This window comes from Tachyglossus aculeatus, chromosome 19 (genome assembly GCF_015852505.1).
Source record: "Tachyglossus aculeatus isolate mTacAcu1 chromosome 19, mTacAcu1.pri, whole genome shotgun sequence".
NCBI lineage: Eukaryota > Metazoa > Chordata > Mammalia > Monotremata > Tachyglossidae > Tachyglossus > Tachyglossus aculeatus.
In genome coordinates this window covers 8,595,654-8,614,003 of record NC_052084.1, presented here as the reverse complement: position 1 = coordinate 8,614,003, position 18,350 = coordinate 8,595,654, and the positions used below count along the sequence as shown (strand labels likewise).

The following is an 18,350-nucleotide window of genomic DNA, read 5'->3' as shown; positions in this document are numbered from 1 at the left end:
AACCAATGTGGGTTATTCTACATTTATTTCTTATTGCAGTACAATGTTGGGTTGGGTTTTGACAGTAAATTGGTCTGAAGTTTGAACCCTCAGCACCCATGGGGATTCTGAGAAGGATAGAGGGGAGGAGAACGGAATTTAAATTGGAATGGAATTTCAAGGGTGGGGGTAAGCAGGAAAGGCACATATTTTATAAGTGAACATCACATTTTTCTTACTGATGAAATGTGCTGCTCTGGGATGATTAAGCATTATGTGAAATCTATTTTGAACCACTTTACAAATGAGGATACTCTAAGCCTTTCATCTGTTAATAAAGATAAATAAAAATTCAACTTGTCACCATTTGAAGTTGGTCGATCAGGTTGGGAGGGGCGGGGGGAACATTCTTGTCCATTCACAAGCTGCAGTAGGACTCTAATCAGCATTATTGATTTTCCTTCAGTTGTTCCACTCACTTCAGAGCTTTTGCCCAGAGAGCTCTGTTACACTGAGTAAACAAGGGCCTTATATCACCTCAGTTGGTACAGTCATCCTGAGAGATCCAGGCACGATGGACACAAGTGATTGTCCGCAGGTGGGTGTCATAGCAGTGGCATGAGTCCAATGTGGAAAAGGAGCTTTGAGTTCCCCAACCACAGCTTTGTATCTTCAGCCTCTACTTTCCTCTAATAATAAAGAGTTTGACCTTTGCCCCCCTAGTCTAGTACCCTGAGAGTCATTCAACTTCTGGTGAAGCATTGCTAGGGGGCAAATGTGAAAAATCAGGAATTTTCGCCAAAGTAATTAGAGCTGGATCAGAGCAAAGAGGAGTTTCATCACTGGGTTGCCAATAGGTCATATATTCCAATAGGTCAGTGGAGGAAGAGGAAGAAGGAAGAATAAAGGCCTCTGGGGACTTGACAGGCCTACTCCATCAGAATTACCCAGCTAATATCCACACTGAAAGGTACTGACTGAAAGACAGTGTGACCTAGTGCGACCGAGGACGGGCTTGGGAGTCAGAAGGACCTGGATTCCAATTCCTGCTCCATGACCTGTCGACTGGGTGATCTTGGGCAAATCACTTAACTTCTCTGTGCCCGTTACCTCATCGGTAAAATGGGGATTAAGGTTGTGAGCCCCATCTGGGATAGGGTCGGTATCCAACCTGATTATCTTGTATCTAGCCAGCATTTAAGCAGCATAGCATAGTGGACAGAGCACGGGCCTGGGAGTTAGCTCGTGAGTTCTAATCCCTATTCTGCCGTTTGTCTACTGTGACCTTGGGCAAATCACTGCATTTCTCTGCGCCTCAGTTACCTCCTCTGTAAAATGGAGATTGAGACTGTGAGCCCCACATGGGACGGGGAATTCGTCCGGCTCGATTTGCTCAGATCCACCCCAGCGATTAGTACAGTGCCTGCCACATACTAAACACTTAACAAATACCATCATCATTACTATTAGAATGGATTTTAACTACTATGGCAAAGGGCAAAGAAGACACTGGGCTCAGGCTGCCCTGCTCCCACCTTCCCGGAGGGGAAAATGTTTGGACAGCCCCTTCCACTCTCCTCTCTTCTCCTCTCCCCTCCTCTCCCCTCTTCTGTCCTCCTCTCTCTTCTTCTGTCCTCCTCTCTTCTTCTCTGTCCTCCTTTCTCCCCTTCTGTCCTTCTCTGTCCTCCTCTGTCCCCTTCTGTCCTCCGCTTTTCTCCTCTCTCCTCTTCTGTCCCCTTGTCCTCCTCTCTTCTCCTCTCTCCTCTTCTGTCCTCCCCTGTCCCCTTCCATCCTCGTCTCTTCTCCTCTGTCCCCTTCTGCCCTCCTCTGTCCCCTTCTGTCCTCCTCTCTCCTTCTCTCCTCCTCCGCTCCTCTGTCCTCCTCTCTCCCCATCTGACCTCTCTCTCCCCTTCTGTCCTCCTCTTCTCTGTCCTGTGTCTTCCCCTCTCATCTTCTGTCCTCCTCTCTCCCCATCTGTCCTCTGTCCCCTTCTATCCTCTTTTTCCATCTGTCCTCCTCTGTCCCCTTCTACCCTCCTCTTCTCCGTCCCCTGTCCTCCTCTCTCTTCTCTGTCCTCCTCTCTTACCTTCAGTTCTCCTCTGTCCCCCTCTGCCCTCCTCTTTCCCCTTCTGCCCACTGCCGTCCTCTGAGCTCCTCTTTCCTACTCCCTTGCCTTCTGTCCTCCTCTCTCTCCTTCTCTGGCCTCCTCCGTCGCCTTCTGTCTTCCCCTAAGCGTCCCGGGGTTGAGGCCCGGTCCTTGCCCCCCCCCCCCCCCCCCACCGGCCCTCCTCGCCCCGCCCCCGGGGCCCCGCTCCTCCGCCCCCGCCCCGGCCGGAGGCGTCGGGGCCTCCTGGGCCCGCCGGCGGTGCGGTGCTGCGCGGTGCTGCGCGGTGCTGCGCGGTGCGATGGGCGGCTGGGGCTGGGTCTGGCCCCTCCCGTCCCGGCTGGCCCCGTGGGCTCCGGCCCGGCCCCCCTGGCTGCTGCTGGGGGCGGTGGCGGTGGCCCTGGGGGCGCTGGGGGCCCTGGGGGCGGTGGGGGCGTCGGGGCTGGGCGGCCGCGGGCGGCGGGGCCGGCGGGGCCGGCGGCAGGTGGGCGCGGTGTCGGAGCTGTGGATCTACCCCATCAAGTCCTGCAAGGGGTTGGCGGTGCCCGAGGCCCAGTGCACCGAGCTGGGGCTCCGGGCCGGACCCCTCCGGGACAGGTACCGCCCCGACCGGGGCCGGGGGGACCTATCTCTCCCCCCCCCCCCCCCCCCGCCACTTAGGAAACGCTCGCTCAAGATCGTCGATGGATGGGGGGGCACCAACGACCCCTGCGGCCCGACCCTGCCCCCCGGCATCCCTGACCCCGATCCCCTGCCTAGCCCATCTCTGTACCACGACCCTGCTCCCCTCTGTACCCCGACCCTGCTCCCCCCTGTACCCCAACCCTGTTCTCCTGCATACCCCAACCCTGCTCCCCTGTGTACCCCAACCCTACTCCCCTATGTACCCCAACCCTGCTCTCCTGCATACCCCGACCCTCCTTGCTCCCCTCTGTATCCCAACATTGCTCCCCTGTATTCCCTGACCCTGCTCCCCTGAGTACCCCAACCCTGCTCCCCTGAGTACCCCAACCCTACTCCCCTCTGTACCCCAACCCTGCTCTCCTGATGCCCCAACCCTGCTCCCCTGTCTACCCCAACCCTACTCCGCTGTGTATCCCAACCCTGCTCCCATGCCTACCCCAACCCTACTCCCCGGTGTGTCCCATCCCTGCTCCCATGCGTACCCCAACCCGACTCCCCTGTGTATCCCAACCCTGGTCTCATTTATACCCCAACCCTGCTCCCTGGTGTATCCCATCCCTGCTCCCATGCATACCCCGACCCTGCTCCCCTGTGTATCCCAACCCTGCTCCCCTGTGTATCCCAACCCTGCTCCCATGCCTACCCCAACCCTGCTCCCCAGTGTGTCCCATCCCTGCTCCCATGCGTACCCCAACCCCGCTCCCCTATGTATCCCATCCCTGCTCCCATCCGTATCCCAACCCTGGTCCCATTTATACCCCAACCCTGCTCCCCGGTGTATCCCATCCCTGCTCCCATGCATACCCCAACCCCACTTCCCTGTGTACCCCAACCCTACTCCCCTGTGTATCCCAATCCTACTCCCCTATGTATCCCAACCCTGTTCCCATGCGTACCCCGACCCTGCTCCCCTGTGTATCTCAACCCTGCTCCCATGCATACCCCCATTCTGCTCCCCTGTGTATCCTAACCCTGTTCCCTTTCCTTTCCCCCTGCCTAGGGGAGGTGTTACTGAGAAGAGAGATAGGAGAAAGGCTTTCAAGGAGGCACAGGAGCTCACTCTAGATTGTGAGCTCATTGTGGGCAGGGAATGTCACTTTTTTCTTCTATTGTACTTTTCCAACCGCTTAGTACAGTGCTCTGCACACAGTAAGTGCTCAATAAATATGACTGAATGAACGAAACAGGAGAGAAGACAAAGAGATTGAAGTGACCCTGAGTAGTTGAGAGTTTGGCAGAATTGGCTTGGTTTTGTATCCTGCCCCTGGGTCTAGAGGTCCCCCAGGGGCTCCCGCTGGGGATGGAGGGTCGGGGGAAGCAGCAGCCCGCCCTCTCATAGCCCCATCTGGAACCAGGTTCAAATTTAGGCAGTTTTTCTACCCTCCTAATTGAAGTGGGCCAGGGCAGAAAACCTGCAAGGCCCAGCTCAAGCCTCCGATAGTCAGGCGGCTGGCTGGGCATCTCAAAACCTAAATCTACATTAGCCCAGGGGTCAGGGATCAGCGGCTAGTTGAAAGAGCTCTGTGGTGGGAAAAGAGGTGGGCTGAGTCGATCGATCAATCAGTCATATTTAATGGAGCTCCTTGCTCCCTTCTGACCTTTAGCACCTCCCCGGAACCTGGTCATGTCACCCAGTGACCCTGGAATCACCACGGGGAAATATGTTCACAGGCCTCTGCCGCTCTCAGTCTCACCGATCCTGTGCCCCATGTATCTTCATTTATAATTAGTTGAATGTATTCCATCTCCCTCTTTAGAGGCAGGAAACTCGGTTTGTATTTTCTCTGTAACTCCCCCAGTCCAGGCAACAGTCTGTGTCGTGCTTTCCCTAGCACTTAGCAGAGTGAACTGCACCCAGTGGGCACTCAATAAATACAGTTATTTAGTACAGTACCTAGCATGCAGTAAGTGCTTAACAAATGCCATTATCAATATCATTATTATTGCTACTGCTATTACTACTACTACTGCTATTACTCAGAATCGCGTAAGGATGCAAGAAAGCCTGTTGACTGACTTCAGTGTTCTCTAGTAAGTCAGCTTCAATTTCCCCTGGAAATGGACATGAGGAGAATCCAGGTAAATAAAATCCACAGCTAACTTCCAAAATATCTTTGTGGCCACCTCCTCCTTCCCCATAAACTATTAATTTTTATCAGAGCTGTGAAAAAGTAAGATCCACTTCCTACCCTCTCCTTTCCCCCGCCCAGGGGAGGTGTTACGGGGAGGTGTTACTGAGAAGTGAGGTACGAGAAAGGTATGCCTTAAGGAAGGCATAGAAGAGGCAAAAGGATTGAACTGACCACTGAGTAATTGAGAGTTGGCAGAATTTGCCTGGTTTTGTAAATTGAGAGCCAAATAGAAGTTCATCATTATTAGTCTAACAAATAGGTCCAGTGCTTAGAACAGTGCTTGGCACATAGTAAGTGCTTAACAAAGACCATCGTCATCAAATAGGACAAATCACCTTTCTTAGACTATTAATCAATCCATTACATTAGCCAGGATCGTGGGCTTTGTATATTTTTATTTGTAGATTCAATTATTAATTCAGCTATTTCATCCTGCATATTGTTGTATTTTGGTTACTTTTTTCTTGTGGTTTTTCTTTTACTTCCTACCCTTGTTCTTCCTTCTGCTGTCATTGTTTGTCAATATATTTTTATCCCTTTCCCCCATTAGAGTGAAGTGCCTTTAGAGCAAGGAATGCTCATCTTCCTTCTGTTGTACACTCCCAAGGGCTTAGGACGGTGCTTCCCGCTCCATAAATACCACTGATTGACTGAGAAGGGGTAATACTAAATCAGTGAGACACACCCACAGACAGACACCCACAAGAGTTTTATGTAGAACCCAGTCCTTTGGGATAAAGTGGATACCTGCTCAAACACATTCACAGTTTATGCAGAACCCAGTCCCCTAGATCAAGGTGGGGAGAGTAGGAGTGTGCCTTGTTTCCGATACATTTGCTTTGGCAATGGCAGATTTTGGCTGGTGGTTAAGGAGGATGGACACATGGTCAATGCCCGGCAGGAGCCTCGCATGGTGCTGATCTCCCTGACCTGTGATAGCGATTCTCTGACGCTGAGTGCCGCGTACACCCAGGATCTAGTCCTGCCCACCAAGGTGCCCGCCACAAACCCAGTGCTCAGCTGCAGGTATGACCGGAAGCAATTTTTGCCTTTAAAAACAATCAACTTTCCCGTTATTGCATTAAATGGGCTTTGACATAGGAGCACCCACAAAGGAAGACATCTGAGGAAAATCTTGGGTCATCCCATTAGGATAAGGGGTCAGATCCAACCAGGACTGTCTCCTTCAAACTCTCATTATTCAAGGTGGAGGGGTTGGGGTGGCATCCTGGCCATCTGGGGAGGACGGCAGCTTCTCTAATGAGCAGAAACTGTACAAACTCGGGCTACGGCTGGAAAAGCTTGGCTCCCTAGTGGGAAATGTTCAGAGTGGTCAGGAAAGCACCCTTGAATGTGACAGGTGTGGAAAGAACTGGCCTTGGGTCACACCTCCTCATGTCACTCCCTCCTTCTTTGGGTCTAAGCAAACACTGTAAGCACCCTCTTTGCTTTCAGGCTTCAGGGACCCCTGCTTTTGCCAGTTAGAGAGTAGGTGGCCTTTCTTATTTGTCCGGATGGTCTCACTGTGTTTTGGGCCCTATTTCTGCAAACTACCTAAAAGCTGTTGCTGTGGGAACTTGTAATGAAACGGTAGAGATGGTATTTTATTTGATTTAAGATGTAAATTATATAAAGGAGTAAAGATTGATTTAGGGGCCTCGAAGCGTGAACAGCTGAACTGGTTAATTTAGATGGACAGTTCATCTTATTGTCATTACCCAGCATATCAGCACTAAAAAAATCAAGGATTTATTAAGTCCTCGGGGTGCAGAGCAAACATTGAGCAAGGTAGCATAAGTCAATTGACAGGGATTGACAGTTGACAAGGTCAATTGACAGGGTCAATCCACCTCTAGGTAGCAGGTCAGGTTAGTTCCAAGAACTAAGCTCTGAGCTCTGTCAGGATTGTTGTGGTCCCATGTGACATCAGAGATGGGAAAGTTAGGTGCCCGTCAGAGAACTCCTGGACTGAGGAATTTACTTCATTGTCTCTGGATAAATAAATGCCCACGTTCCTGTGATCTGGCTACTCTGATTCTTCCTTATAGAATAATAATTCTAGCAATTTCCTAAGCACTCACTATGTGCTAGATACACTATGTGTAGATAAAAAGATATTCAGATCAGATAATCTCTGTCCCGCATAGGGTTCACTGTCATAGTTCGCTGTCTAAGGAGGGAGGATGGATACAGGAGAGGGAACTGAGGCAGAGAGAGGTTGAATGACTTGCCTGTGGTTACACAGCAGGCCGGTGGCAGAGCTGGGACTAAAGCCCAGGTTTTCTGACCCCGAGACCTACACTCTTTCTACTAAGCCACACTGAACAGATATTCTGTTTGCCTTCAAGATGCTTTCACTTTGGAATTAGGTTTGGTTTTCGGACTCACTCTCTGATCATGCCAGCTAGGCTAACAGGCCCACAAGCCCAGGGCCTGAAAGAAATGAGATTTCTTAAAGAAACTGGGCTGAAAGCAAGGAAGTACAATAAACAAGTCAGGGTTGGACAAAGTCCCTGTCCCACATGGGGCTCACAGTCTTAATCCCCATTTTACAGATAAGGTAACTGAGGCACTGAGAAGTGAAATGACTTTCCCAAGGTCACACAGCAGACAGGTGGTGGAGTCGGGATTAGAACTCAGGCCCTTCTGATTCCCAGGCCCATGCTCTATCCACTAGACCATGCTACTTCTCTTATGGGACTGTTCAGCCATATAATAATAATAATAATGGTATTTCTTAAGCACTTACTATGTGCAAAGGACTGTTCTAAGCTCTGGGGAGATTACAAGGTAATCAGATTGTCCCACGGGGGGCTCACAGTTTTAATCCCCATTTTACAGGTGAGGTAACTGAGGCACAGAGAAGTTAAGTGACTTGCCCAAAGTCCCACAGCTGACAGTTGGTGGAGCCGGGATTTGAACCCATGACCTCTGACTCCAAAGCCTGTGCTCTTTCCACTGAGCCACGCTGCTTCTCTATCAAAGAGGTTGGGGTCCAGAAACACCCCATTTAGAAAACTGGTCTCTCTCCACCCCTTGCAGAGTGCACGGCATGGAAATCGAAGGCAGGGACTGTGGCGATGCGGCTGCCCAGTGGATCAGCAGTTTCCTGAAGACGGAGCCCTATCGGCTGGTCCAGTTCGAGCCACACATGCGTCCAAGGAACTCACACCAAATAAAACACGTCTTCTGCCCGACCGATCAGGTGAGCGTGCTTCATACATTCACTTGGAGACTGTTTTCTTGGTGGAACGTTAAGCTGGAGAACACCATCTCACCATGCTATGATCCATAAGCCAGGGTTGTTAGGATTGTAGCTAAGCACATGTCCATGGATTGACTCCTCACCAGCGTAGCCTAGTAGATATCCTGTAAAATGGGGATTAAGAGTGTGAGTCCCATGTGAGACAGCGACTGTGTCTAACCTGATTAACTTGTATGGACCCCAGTGCTTAGAACAATGCCTGGCACATAGTAAGCACTTAACAAATCCTGTTATTATTATTATGTCCACTCCACTGTCCAGAACCTTCTTCTCTGATTGCCCACTTACATTCTCCCTCCCAAAGCATCTACCTGCATCTTGATGCCAGAATGCTGTAAAGAATGGTCTTACAAGGTATAGAGTCTGCTGGGCTTCCCTTGTGGCTAGGCTATATTCTTAATACTTTCAGTCAATCATTGGTATTTTTTGTGCAGAGCACTGTATTAAGTGATTGGGAGAGTACAATACAGTAGAGTTGGTAGGTTATTATTATTATTATGGTATTCGTTAAGTGCTTACTATGTGCCAGACACTGCACTAAGCTCTGGGACGGAATACAAGCAAATTGGGCTGGACGCAGTCCCTTGTCCCACCTGGGGTTCACAATCTCAATCCTCATTTTACAGATGAGGTAAGTGAGGCAAAGAGAAGTGAAGTGACTTGCCCATGGTCACACAGCAGACAAGTGGCAGAGTCGGGATTAGAACCCACGATCTTCTGCATCCCACGCCCATGCTTTATCTGCCTTGCCACACTGCTTCCGAGCCCTGCCCTCAAAGAGTTGGCCTTGTTCCGCCTTCTGCTTCATTCCCACCATTCCCACGCTTTGAGTGGACAGATAAATGGGGAGCCCAATTGTTACTCAATTTGAAAGCGAAATGCAAGTTTAGCAAATGTGGTATTAGAAAGAAAGAAAATGGAAAAAAGAGAAATTCAAATTTGAGTTGTGGTTTCAGTACTTCTTTTCAATACCCTCCCCCCTCTAGACTATGTGTTCCTTGCAGGAAACGTGTCTACCAACTCTGATGTATTGTACACTCTCTAGCGCTTAGTACGGGGTTCAGCACACAGTAAGCACTCAATAAATGCCACTAATTGATATTTTTCAAGCAAAACCAAGAAGATTTGAAGGATTTTGTGATTAGTGTTGGGGGCTGAGATAGTTTCCAGCTGTGCCCTACCACATTCATTCGTGCTCACAGGGCTGAAAGGTATTTTTGCAAGTCTGTCTTGACATCAAGTTGCTTTTGCAATAGTGGTGATGGTTTGCACTGAGTCATTTACACTCTCTCACCCGGGCCTCCTTATGCCCAGCAAATACTGCTGGTTGGGAGAATGGATAGAGTCGGCAGCCACAGAACATAATATCTCTGAGACCTGGATAGCAGCAGTCCTCAAACTGAAAGACTACTCCATCTACATCAATAGTAAAATGCGCTTTGTTCTGTCATGACCCCTTCAATTTTGATTTCACTTTGGAATTAGATTTGGTTTTCGGACTCACTCTCATCACTCCAGCCAGGCTAACGGGCCCACAAGCCTAGGGCCTGAAAGAAATTAGATTTCTTAAAGAAACCAGGCTGAAAGCAAGGAAGTACAATAAACACTGATAATGGACAGGGCACTTCTTCCAGCTCATTGCCGTGAGAAACACTGAAGTCTGGAGCAGACAAGGAAACTTTGAGCTCCGATAGCCCTTGGACCACCTGGTGTGTTCTAAAGTTGAACTAGCTAACTGGTGGCAACCCTTCCCTTCCTTCCCTTTCCCTCTACCCCGCTCCCAATATCCTTCTCCGTTCCTGGCATCTTCCCCAGCTTCTGGCTCAGTCAAGGGCAACAGGAAGTGAATGCTAAGGTGACTCCTTGCTTCCCCTTTACCTTGAGTGGTAAATATTTTTAAGTCTGTCTCACCAGTTAAAGGATAAGCTCCTTGTGGGCAGGGAACATGTCATTTTGTTACTATGTACATTTCCAAGCACCTAGTACATAATACCAAATGAAGCAGTGTGGCCTAGTGGAGTATGAGCCTGGGAATCAGAAGGATCTGAGTTCTAATCCCAGCTTTGCCACTTGTCCACTGTGTGACCTTGGGCAAATCACTACACTTCCCTTTGCCTCAGTTACCTCATCTGTAAAATGGGGATTGAGACTGGGAGCCCTATGTGGGACACACACTGTGTCCAATTCGATTATCTTTTATCTACTCCTGGGCTTAGAACAGTGCCTGGCACATAGTAAGCGCTTCACATCATCATTCCCCATTAAGTCATTATCAGTCATCATCAATCCCCATCAAATGGGCACTCGAAATATGCTGTTGTTGTTACAACTACCACTGTTGCACTCTGTTCTCTATCTCCCAGCTGGGCTGCTCTAGCACATCATCATCATCATCATCATCATCATCATCATCATCATCAATCGTATTTATTGAGCGCTTACTATGTGCAGAGCACTGTACTAAGCGCTTGGGAAGTACAAACTGGCAACATATAGAGACAGTCCCTACCCAACAGTGGGCTCACAGTCTATAAGGGGGAGACAGAGAACAAAACCAAACATACTAACAAAATAAAATAAATAGAATAGATATGTACAAATAAAATAAATAAATAAATAGAGTAAAAAAAAATGTACAAACATATGTACATATATACAGGTGCAGTGGGGAAGGGAAGGAGGTAAGATGGGGGGATGGAGAGGGGGACGAGGGGGAGAGGAAGGAAGGGGCTCAGTCTGGGAAGGCCTCCTGGAGGAGGTGAGCTCTCAGCAGGGCCTTGAAAGTACCAAGTATGGGTACTTGGCTGCATGGGTTATTGGCGCCCTCCACATCCCCGCCTTCCCCCCACCGGGTCATGTGCACGATCCCTTCCTGTAGCAGCCGATGTGTGCTATGGTGGCCCCTGTCCAGAATCTGCCATGGAATACCTCTGGGCCCAGAGGAGCTACAGAGCCTCTGCAAACCCCTGGGGGGTGAAGCCCTTCTGAAAGAAAGAGAAAATGCTCAGTTTGAAGGGATTTTTTTCCTCGAAGCATTGGCCGCCCGGAGATCCTGGGAAGCGGGTTCTTGGGCCATCGTATCACTCTCTCCATCTGAATTTCACCATGCAGATTGCTTACACCGATGCCAGCCCTTACATGCTCCTCTCGGAAGCGTCCCTGGCGGATCTCAACTCCAGGCTGGAGAAGAAAGTCAAAACGAGCAACTTTAGGCCCAACATCGTTGTTTCAGGATGTAAGGTCTTCGAGGAGGTAAAGAATGTGCTGTAGTGGCTATTTATCTGCTAATTTACCTTTGTCCAAGAGCCTGTTCCTTAAGGGTACTATAGTGGAATCGAATGTCCTCAATATGTTATTGATGGGCCTGAGCTTTTGGAACAATCAATTTCAATGTTAGAGTCTGTGAAGCCAACCAGTAACTCAGAGAGTGAGGTTTGGTAGTGGTGACTCAGGATGGGGGGAGAAGCAAGTTCAGTTATTGATAGTGCTTATCATCAAATAATAATAATAATAAAGAAAATAATGAAGAAGGTCTCCCCCTTTTAGACTGTCTCCCCCTTTTAGACTGTGAGCCCACTGTTGGGTAGGGACTGTCTCTATATGTTGCCAATTTGTACTTCCCAAGCACTTAGTACAGTGCTCTGCACATAGTAAGCGCTCAATAAATACGATTGATGATGATGATGGTGATGATGGTATCTATTCAGTGCTATGTGCTAAGCAATGTGCTAAGAGGTAGGGTATATGCAATCAATTGTATTTATTGAGCGCTTACTGTGTGCAGAGCACTGTACTATGCGCTTGGGAAATACAAGTTGACAACATATAGAGGCAGTCCCTACCCAACAGTGGGCTCACAGTCTAGTCAGACTGGACACAGTCCCTGTCCCCAAATGGGCTTTGCAGGCTGAGAGGCGAGGAGACCAGTCATCCCATCGTTGCTTTACAGAAGAGGAAACTGAGGCAGGGAGAGGTTTAGCGACTCGCCCAAGGTCACAAAGTGATGGAGCTAGGACTAGAACCTGGGTCTCCTGACTCTTAGTCCCGTGCCCCTTCCACTAAGCCACACTGCCTCCCAGATCATTGAGGGGCGTCATTTTGAGCTGTGAGTGTAGACCGTGGTCACTCTGGGCTGCCGGGCCTGCCCAGATCTGGAGCTGCCGATGACCTCCAAAACACGTCTGGCCAGCACCCTACCTCAGGGCAAGAGACAGACCAAGCAACGGGGAGACAGAGAACAGAACCAAACATACCAACAAAATAAAATAAGTAGGATAGAAAAGTACAAGTAAAATAAATACATAAATAAATAAACAAATAGAGTAATAAATATGTACAACCATAAGAGACAAGACACAGACCAAGCAACTCCCCCCCTCTCCCGCCCAAAGCCATTTGGAATTACGTTGCTGGTTAAGAGGTTAAGAGGTAAAGCCCAGTACTAGGATTGATTTAACCTGTGTTCTGTTGGCAGTTTTCTATTTTCCTCCCAAATAGTCCTGGGTTTTCTTCAGCGTTATCTGCTATCAGAGTGTGCTTTTGAATGACCACACTGCCCCCATGTGGTCAGTTCTGCTTAGAGCGGGTCGACAGGGGATGCGGTGGGACGGTCCGGTGGAGGAGTCCAATAAATTGGCCTTCCCATAGAAAAGGGGGAAAGGACCCGCAATGTCTAGGCAGAAAGTCTGCTCACTCCTCAGGACCCTTCCCAGATGGAAAACGGATTTACCTCGAATGTCAGTCACTCACCCTGGACATCAGCAGGGTGATGGGAGAGGAATTGGGCAAAGAGGTGGGGCTGGGAAAGGGAGGGTGAAACCCAGAGCTGCGAGGAGAATTAGTCCTGCAATAATAATAATAATGGCATTTATTAAGCACTTACTATGTGCAAAGCACTGTTCTAAGCGCTGGGGATGTTACAAGGTGATCAGGTTGTCTCACGTGGGGCTCACAGTCTCAGTCCCCATTTTACAGATGAGGTAACCGAGATACAGAGAAGTTAAGTGACTTGCCCAAAGTCACACAGCTGACAATTGGGGGAGCCGGGGTTTGAACCCATGACCTCCGACTCCAAAGCCCGTGCTCTTCTCCACTGAGCCACACTGCTTCTCAAGGCTTTCGACAGGGAGGCAGTTTATCAGGGAGACTGTGGGTCAGCAGGGCGAATGACCAGGGGAGGACCCGTGGACTGTTCGGCCACAGAGGAGCTACTGAGGGAAATTGTCCGGTGGGCCAGACAGGGTCCAAGTGTTTGGGAAGAGCAGTGACTGTGACTTTCGCTGTCCCCATCCAGGATTCTTGGAGCGAGCTCCTCATCGGGGATGTGAAATTGAAAAGGGTCATGGCTTGTGGAAGGTAAGGCTCCACAAGGAATGGGGTTGCATGAGCCCCGTCCCCAACCAATCAATCAATCGGTTTACTGTGTGGAGAGCACTGTAGTAAGCACTTGGGAGAACTGGTAGAACCATTGCCTAATCCTTTCTGTGCCCATTCTAGGTGCGTCTTAACCACGGTAGACCCCGACTCTGGAGTCATAAGCAGGAAGGAGCCACTGCAAACGCTTAAGAGGTAAAGACAAGCAGAGACACACACAGTTTAAGTATCTGTCTCAGTTGACCTTTTCTCGGTGAGCCAGGCTGCGGCAATACCTCAGCCTGTTAGCTGTGAAGGCTTCTTGGCCCTGAGTGTTTTTGGAAAAAAATTCCCACCTACAATCCTCTACTTCAATCTTGCAGCCAACCCTTAATAGTAATAGCAATAATAATAATAATAGGTTTACTTTATGCCTAACACTCTGCTAAGAGCTGGGGTAAATACAGTTTAGTCAGATCAGACACAGTTCCTGTCCCACATTGGGATCCCGGTCAACTGGGGAGGTAGAATGTATATTTAACCCCCATTTTGCAAATGAGGAAACAGACATAAAGAAATTAAGTGATTTGCCCAAGTTCAGGGGTAAAGCTGGGGTTAGAATACAGGTCTACTGACCCCCAGTCCTGTGTTCTTGCCTTTAGGCCATGCGCTCACAAGCAATTACTTGTTCATTCAAAATTCAGGCCCCTGTAGCCATATTGTATACCCAGGCCTGGGCTCAGAGTTTATAAATATTAAAACATAGTGGTTTGAGCTGGGGTCCCTCCCATGTACCATGCAGAGCCACATGCATAATTGCAGCTCTCATCTCAGCACATGGGACAACCTTTTATTTCCATCCAGGAACTAAATGGGGGCAGGAATTTTAGGGGAGGATGAGGGTTGAAAAGCAACAGGTTTCTGAAAGCTAAAAGGCCGGGTTTGTCAGCGCAAAAGTTTGAGGGCAATGCCTCATAGCCTCCATGGAGAGTGGGCTTATGAGTCTCGGCCTTTTGGAGCCAGGAATCCAACTGCCACAATTCTCCCTTAGGGAACAGTGCTGAGATCTTGCTTTCATATAGCCCTGGGGCCATATCTTGCCAGCCAGGTTTAGCTACAAGTGCCTAGAGCTCTAGTCTGGCTTCTGGTGCCACAAACTTATCCTCTTCCCTGCTGGAGATAGAAAGCTTTCTGTGGGGATGAGGGCGCTTGCCTTTCTTGAAGTACAAAATGCATCTGTGCTGTTCCACTAAAGTTTTCTGCTGATTCGCTACTCATGAGCTTGTGTGTTACAGTAGGATCATTGTCACAGAGCATGAAAGTGACTGCAAGAAGGACGTGGTAATAGTCAGGCAGATCACCTACTTGTTATATTGTAGAGTTCTGCATGTGTCTTAGACCGGGGCCTAATTGCTCATAATACCCTGAGAAATCAGGCAGCAACCTGAGGTGTCTTTTGCCTATCTCTCATGGAGATTTAAATTGTCATAAATGTAGTCATTTTTATCCTCCTCAAGACAGGTAGTCATAAATTGGGAAGAGAAAAGTCCTCTAGGATTACATAAATTAGAGAAGCAGCGTGGCTCAGTGGAAAGAGCACGGGCTTTGGAGTCAGAGGTCATGGGTTCAAATCCCAACTCCGTCAATTGCCACTGTGTGACTTTGGGCAAATCACTTCACTTCTCTGTGCCTCAGTTACCTCATCTGTAAAATGGGGATTAAGACTGTGAGCCCCCCATGGGACAACCTGATCACCTTGTAACCTCCCCAGGGCTTAGAACAGTGCTTTGCACCTAGTAAGCGCCTAATAAATGCTGTCATTATTATTATTATTATTATAAATTACACAAAAGCTAAATAAATGGTAGCATCAGCTACCACCAATTCAGAAGCTCCATCACTCTTTGTATCGCTGTTGGTCTTTCCTCTTAATCCAACTTCTCCATACCTGGGCCTCTCTGCTTGTCATCCCTTCCAAGAAGTAATGAGAGGGAAAGGATCAAAGCAGGAAGAGCTTAGTAACTGTAAGGAGGCCACCTGTCTTCTTGGGAGTCAGAACCAAGTTCTAGTCCCAACTTCATCACTTAACTTAGGCAAGTCACTAAGCATCTCTGGTCCTCAGTTTCCTCATCTGTAAAATGAGGATAAAATACCTGCCCTCCATCATTATCATCATCATCATCAATAGTATTTATTGAATGCTTACTATGTGAAGAGCACTCTACTAAGCATTTGGAGGAGAGTACAATACATCAAAGTTGTCAGGTACTTTCCCTACCCACAACTAGCTTACAGGAGAAGAGACATTAATATAAATGAATAACTTATACAATTTAAAGATCTATATATGTGCTGTTCTGTCCCTCTTAGACCGTGAGCACCATTTTGGGACAGGGACTATGTCCAATTTAATTATTTTGCATCTTCCCCAGCACTTTACATGGAGCTTGGCACATAGGCACTCAATAAATATCATCATTATCACTGGGGCTAAGAAATAAATTGTGGGAGAAAGTGGCACAGTCAAGTTGGTAGGAGTGCGGCAAATGGTAGTAGATTAGCAAAACGGTAACAATTCACATGGCTATTTGCCCAGGGCAACTAACAATCTATGTTGTCTACAGTAATTAAGAATGCTACATATGATCTGGGATCCTGGATAAAATGTTGGGTGACTGGTAAATGTGTTGTACTTATCTGAAAGGCTGGCCTAAACCAAGCCATCAAAAATGAATAGGCTCCTTAGCTCAGTTCCAAAGGGTTTTTTTGTTGTTGTTTGCTTTTTTCTTACAGTGCACCTTTCCTTGGAGAAGTTAAAATTGTATCGATCATTAATAGTGTTCTAGAAATGTTAGTCACCAGTAGTGATCAGCAATTGATTTTTCCCCCAGTGTCCAATGCGTTGAGTTTAATTTGTCATTTTAATGACCAGAGAAGGCCAAAATGAACTCAATTTAGGATGTCTAATGGTTCGCCTGCATGAATTTCACTAATGAAGAAAGAACTACATTACCCTAGTGAGGGTTTTACGTGTCAGCTTGATTCTTATTGGTTCTTCTCTCCTGGCAGTTACCGTATGTGTGACCCGTCTGACCAGAAACTGTATGGAAAATCACCTCTCTTCGGACAGTATTTTGTGCTGGAAAATCCAGGGACCATTAAGGTTGGAGACCCCATTTACCTGCTGGGCCAGTAACAGGCTGACTCCCTGGGCCCAGGATCTGTTTTGAATTCCTAGGAAATAACATAGCTCCTCCACACAGATGATCCCATATGGTCTAATTTGGCTTTCTCTTCTGATCTAGGTTATAAATTTTTTCCTCTCTCGACCTCCACAGGCCCATCCAAAGCTGCAAAAAGTAGTTCAGTCAATCAATCATATTTATTGAGCACTGACCGTGTGCAGAGCTCAATAGGTGCTTGGGAGAGTACAATATAAAAATATAAACAAGTTGGTAGTCATGTTCCCTGCCCACAATGAGCCTACAGTCTAGAGGACTCATGTGTTGATACTAACAATCCTCATTTGGTGTCTCCCTTGGAACTGGAGGTGGGCTGTGCATGCATGGCCAGTGTTTCCCAGGACCCCATTGCTTCCAGTTTGGAGGAGGTAGAATTCTCCAGAATGTGACAGGAGGAAAGATCCATCTGGTCTCGTAGTCCAAAAGAACAGTCTGCCATTTGGCCCTGGGACCCAGAAATCGTTTGGGATCCAGCCAACCACCCGGTTGGGATCCCTGCTGAGCAGTTCCCTGAGGGCTGGGACATTCTGTGACACATGAAGTGGAATGCCAACCACAATGCATACACTTTCTGAGTGAAAGACTTGCTGTAAGAAAATTGATGGGTGTTTTTCTGAGAATTAACAGGCCAACCAGGAAGCTAAGTGAGGGTGATTGAAGAGTTCAGAGAGGATGAAAGATAGAGCTTTGGATAGTTTCCTAGACAATGCTAATGAACTGATGCAGTAATTCTGACACCAAAACACATTGTGCCAAGGTTGAAGAGTTGATTTGTGTTTGTGGTCATATTTTGGTATCCAAATCATATATTAATGAGCCACCGTCTGGCAGGATGCACCTAAATCCCAGAGGGCACTGTCTGATCCAAGTAACTGTGCTTTTTGGGATCTGTGTGATCCTTGCCATCGGAGCTGATGGGTTAAAAGAGTCATGTCAGAAGACTTAGGATCCTGTGGGTGAGAAAGGTTGTGGTGAAGCCATTAATTTAGCAACTAAAGCTACTTTAGGAGGAGTCAGGAGAAGAAAATGTCAATGTCTTTTTTATTAAGGTAAACTGTCCATTAAATGTCTAACTTTCTACGAATTGAATTGTAATTCTTTGATATAAAGCTGGGGTATTTGTTAGCCTGTTTGTGCCCATGTTTTACACTTTGCTGGATGATTTATAGCTAAAACTTACCTTCGTTAAAACCAAATAAACAGAAGCAACTAAACTTGTTTTGGGGTCATGATGGCTGCTTGGCAAGAAGAAGGGCTTTCAGGATTGGGTAAAGACTATGATTTTGACCACTTTGACCATCTGCACTCCCCAAACTCGGTTCCACTCTCTCCCCACCGCCCCCAGGATACAGGGGAGAAAGTTGTTCTTTTCACACAGCTAATGGGGTAACATCATCGGATTTCCTCCTACTGCTTCAGGGGTTTTCCTCCAAGTAATTGACTTTCACAAATGTCCTTTTAACAAAAACAAGTTCCCCAAATTTTGAAAGGCTCTTCCAAAACCAAGCATCCTGCCTGTCAGAAGCTCTGATGTAACTTCTGTGTGTCAAGAATGGCTGTAGGATAGTGAAATTTCAGCCATCAGTAAAGAG

The 18,350-nt window shown here is 47.9% G+C and overlaps 1 protein-coding gene across 2 annotated transcripts; it reads left to right on the top strand.

Moving 5' to 3' along the window:
• Nucleotides 1-927: 927 nt before the first annotated feature.
• Nucleotides 928-17,977, top strand: LOC119941023 (mitochondrial amidoxime-reducing component 1-like). Of its 2 annotated transcripts, XM_038761464.1 has the most exons (7): nucleotides 928-949; nucleotides 5,752-5,925; nucleotides 7,942-8,104; nucleotides 11,276-11,416; nucleotides 13,458-13,519; nucleotides 13,661-13,732; nucleotides 16,586-17,977. In XM_038761464.1, exons 2-7 carry the CDS (start codon nucleotides 5,783-5,785, stop codon nucleotides 16,710-16,712), a joined length of 708 nt encoding a protein of 235 aa, XP_038617392.1. In that variant the 5' UTR covers nucleotides 928-949; nucleotides 5,752-5,782; the 3' UTR covers nucleotides 16,713-17,977. The 2 variants fall into 2 exon arrangements, with proteins under 2 accessions (XP_038617392.1, XP_038617394.1); XM_038761466.1 differs by lacking the exons at nucleotides 928-949; nucleotides 5,752-5,925 and adding an exon at nucleotides 2,608-2,680.
• The last annotated feature ends 373 nt before the right edge of the window (nucleotides 17,978-18,350 follow it).

Bases quoted from the DNA above. Each gene is read 5' to 3' on its own strand.
- LOC119941023 (XM_038761464.1), top strand. From the start codon at position 5,783: ATGGTCAATGCCCGGCAGGAGCCTCGCATGGTGCTGATCTCCCTGACC. The intron at 5,926-7,941 runs GTATGACCGGAA...CACCCCTTGCAG, and splicing joins AACCCAGTGCTCAGCTGCAG to AGTGCACGGCATGGAAATCG. The intron at 13,520-13,660 runs GTAAGGCTCCAC...TGCCCATTCTAG, and splicing joins AGGGTCATGGCTTGTGGAAG to GTGCGTCTTAACCACGGTAG.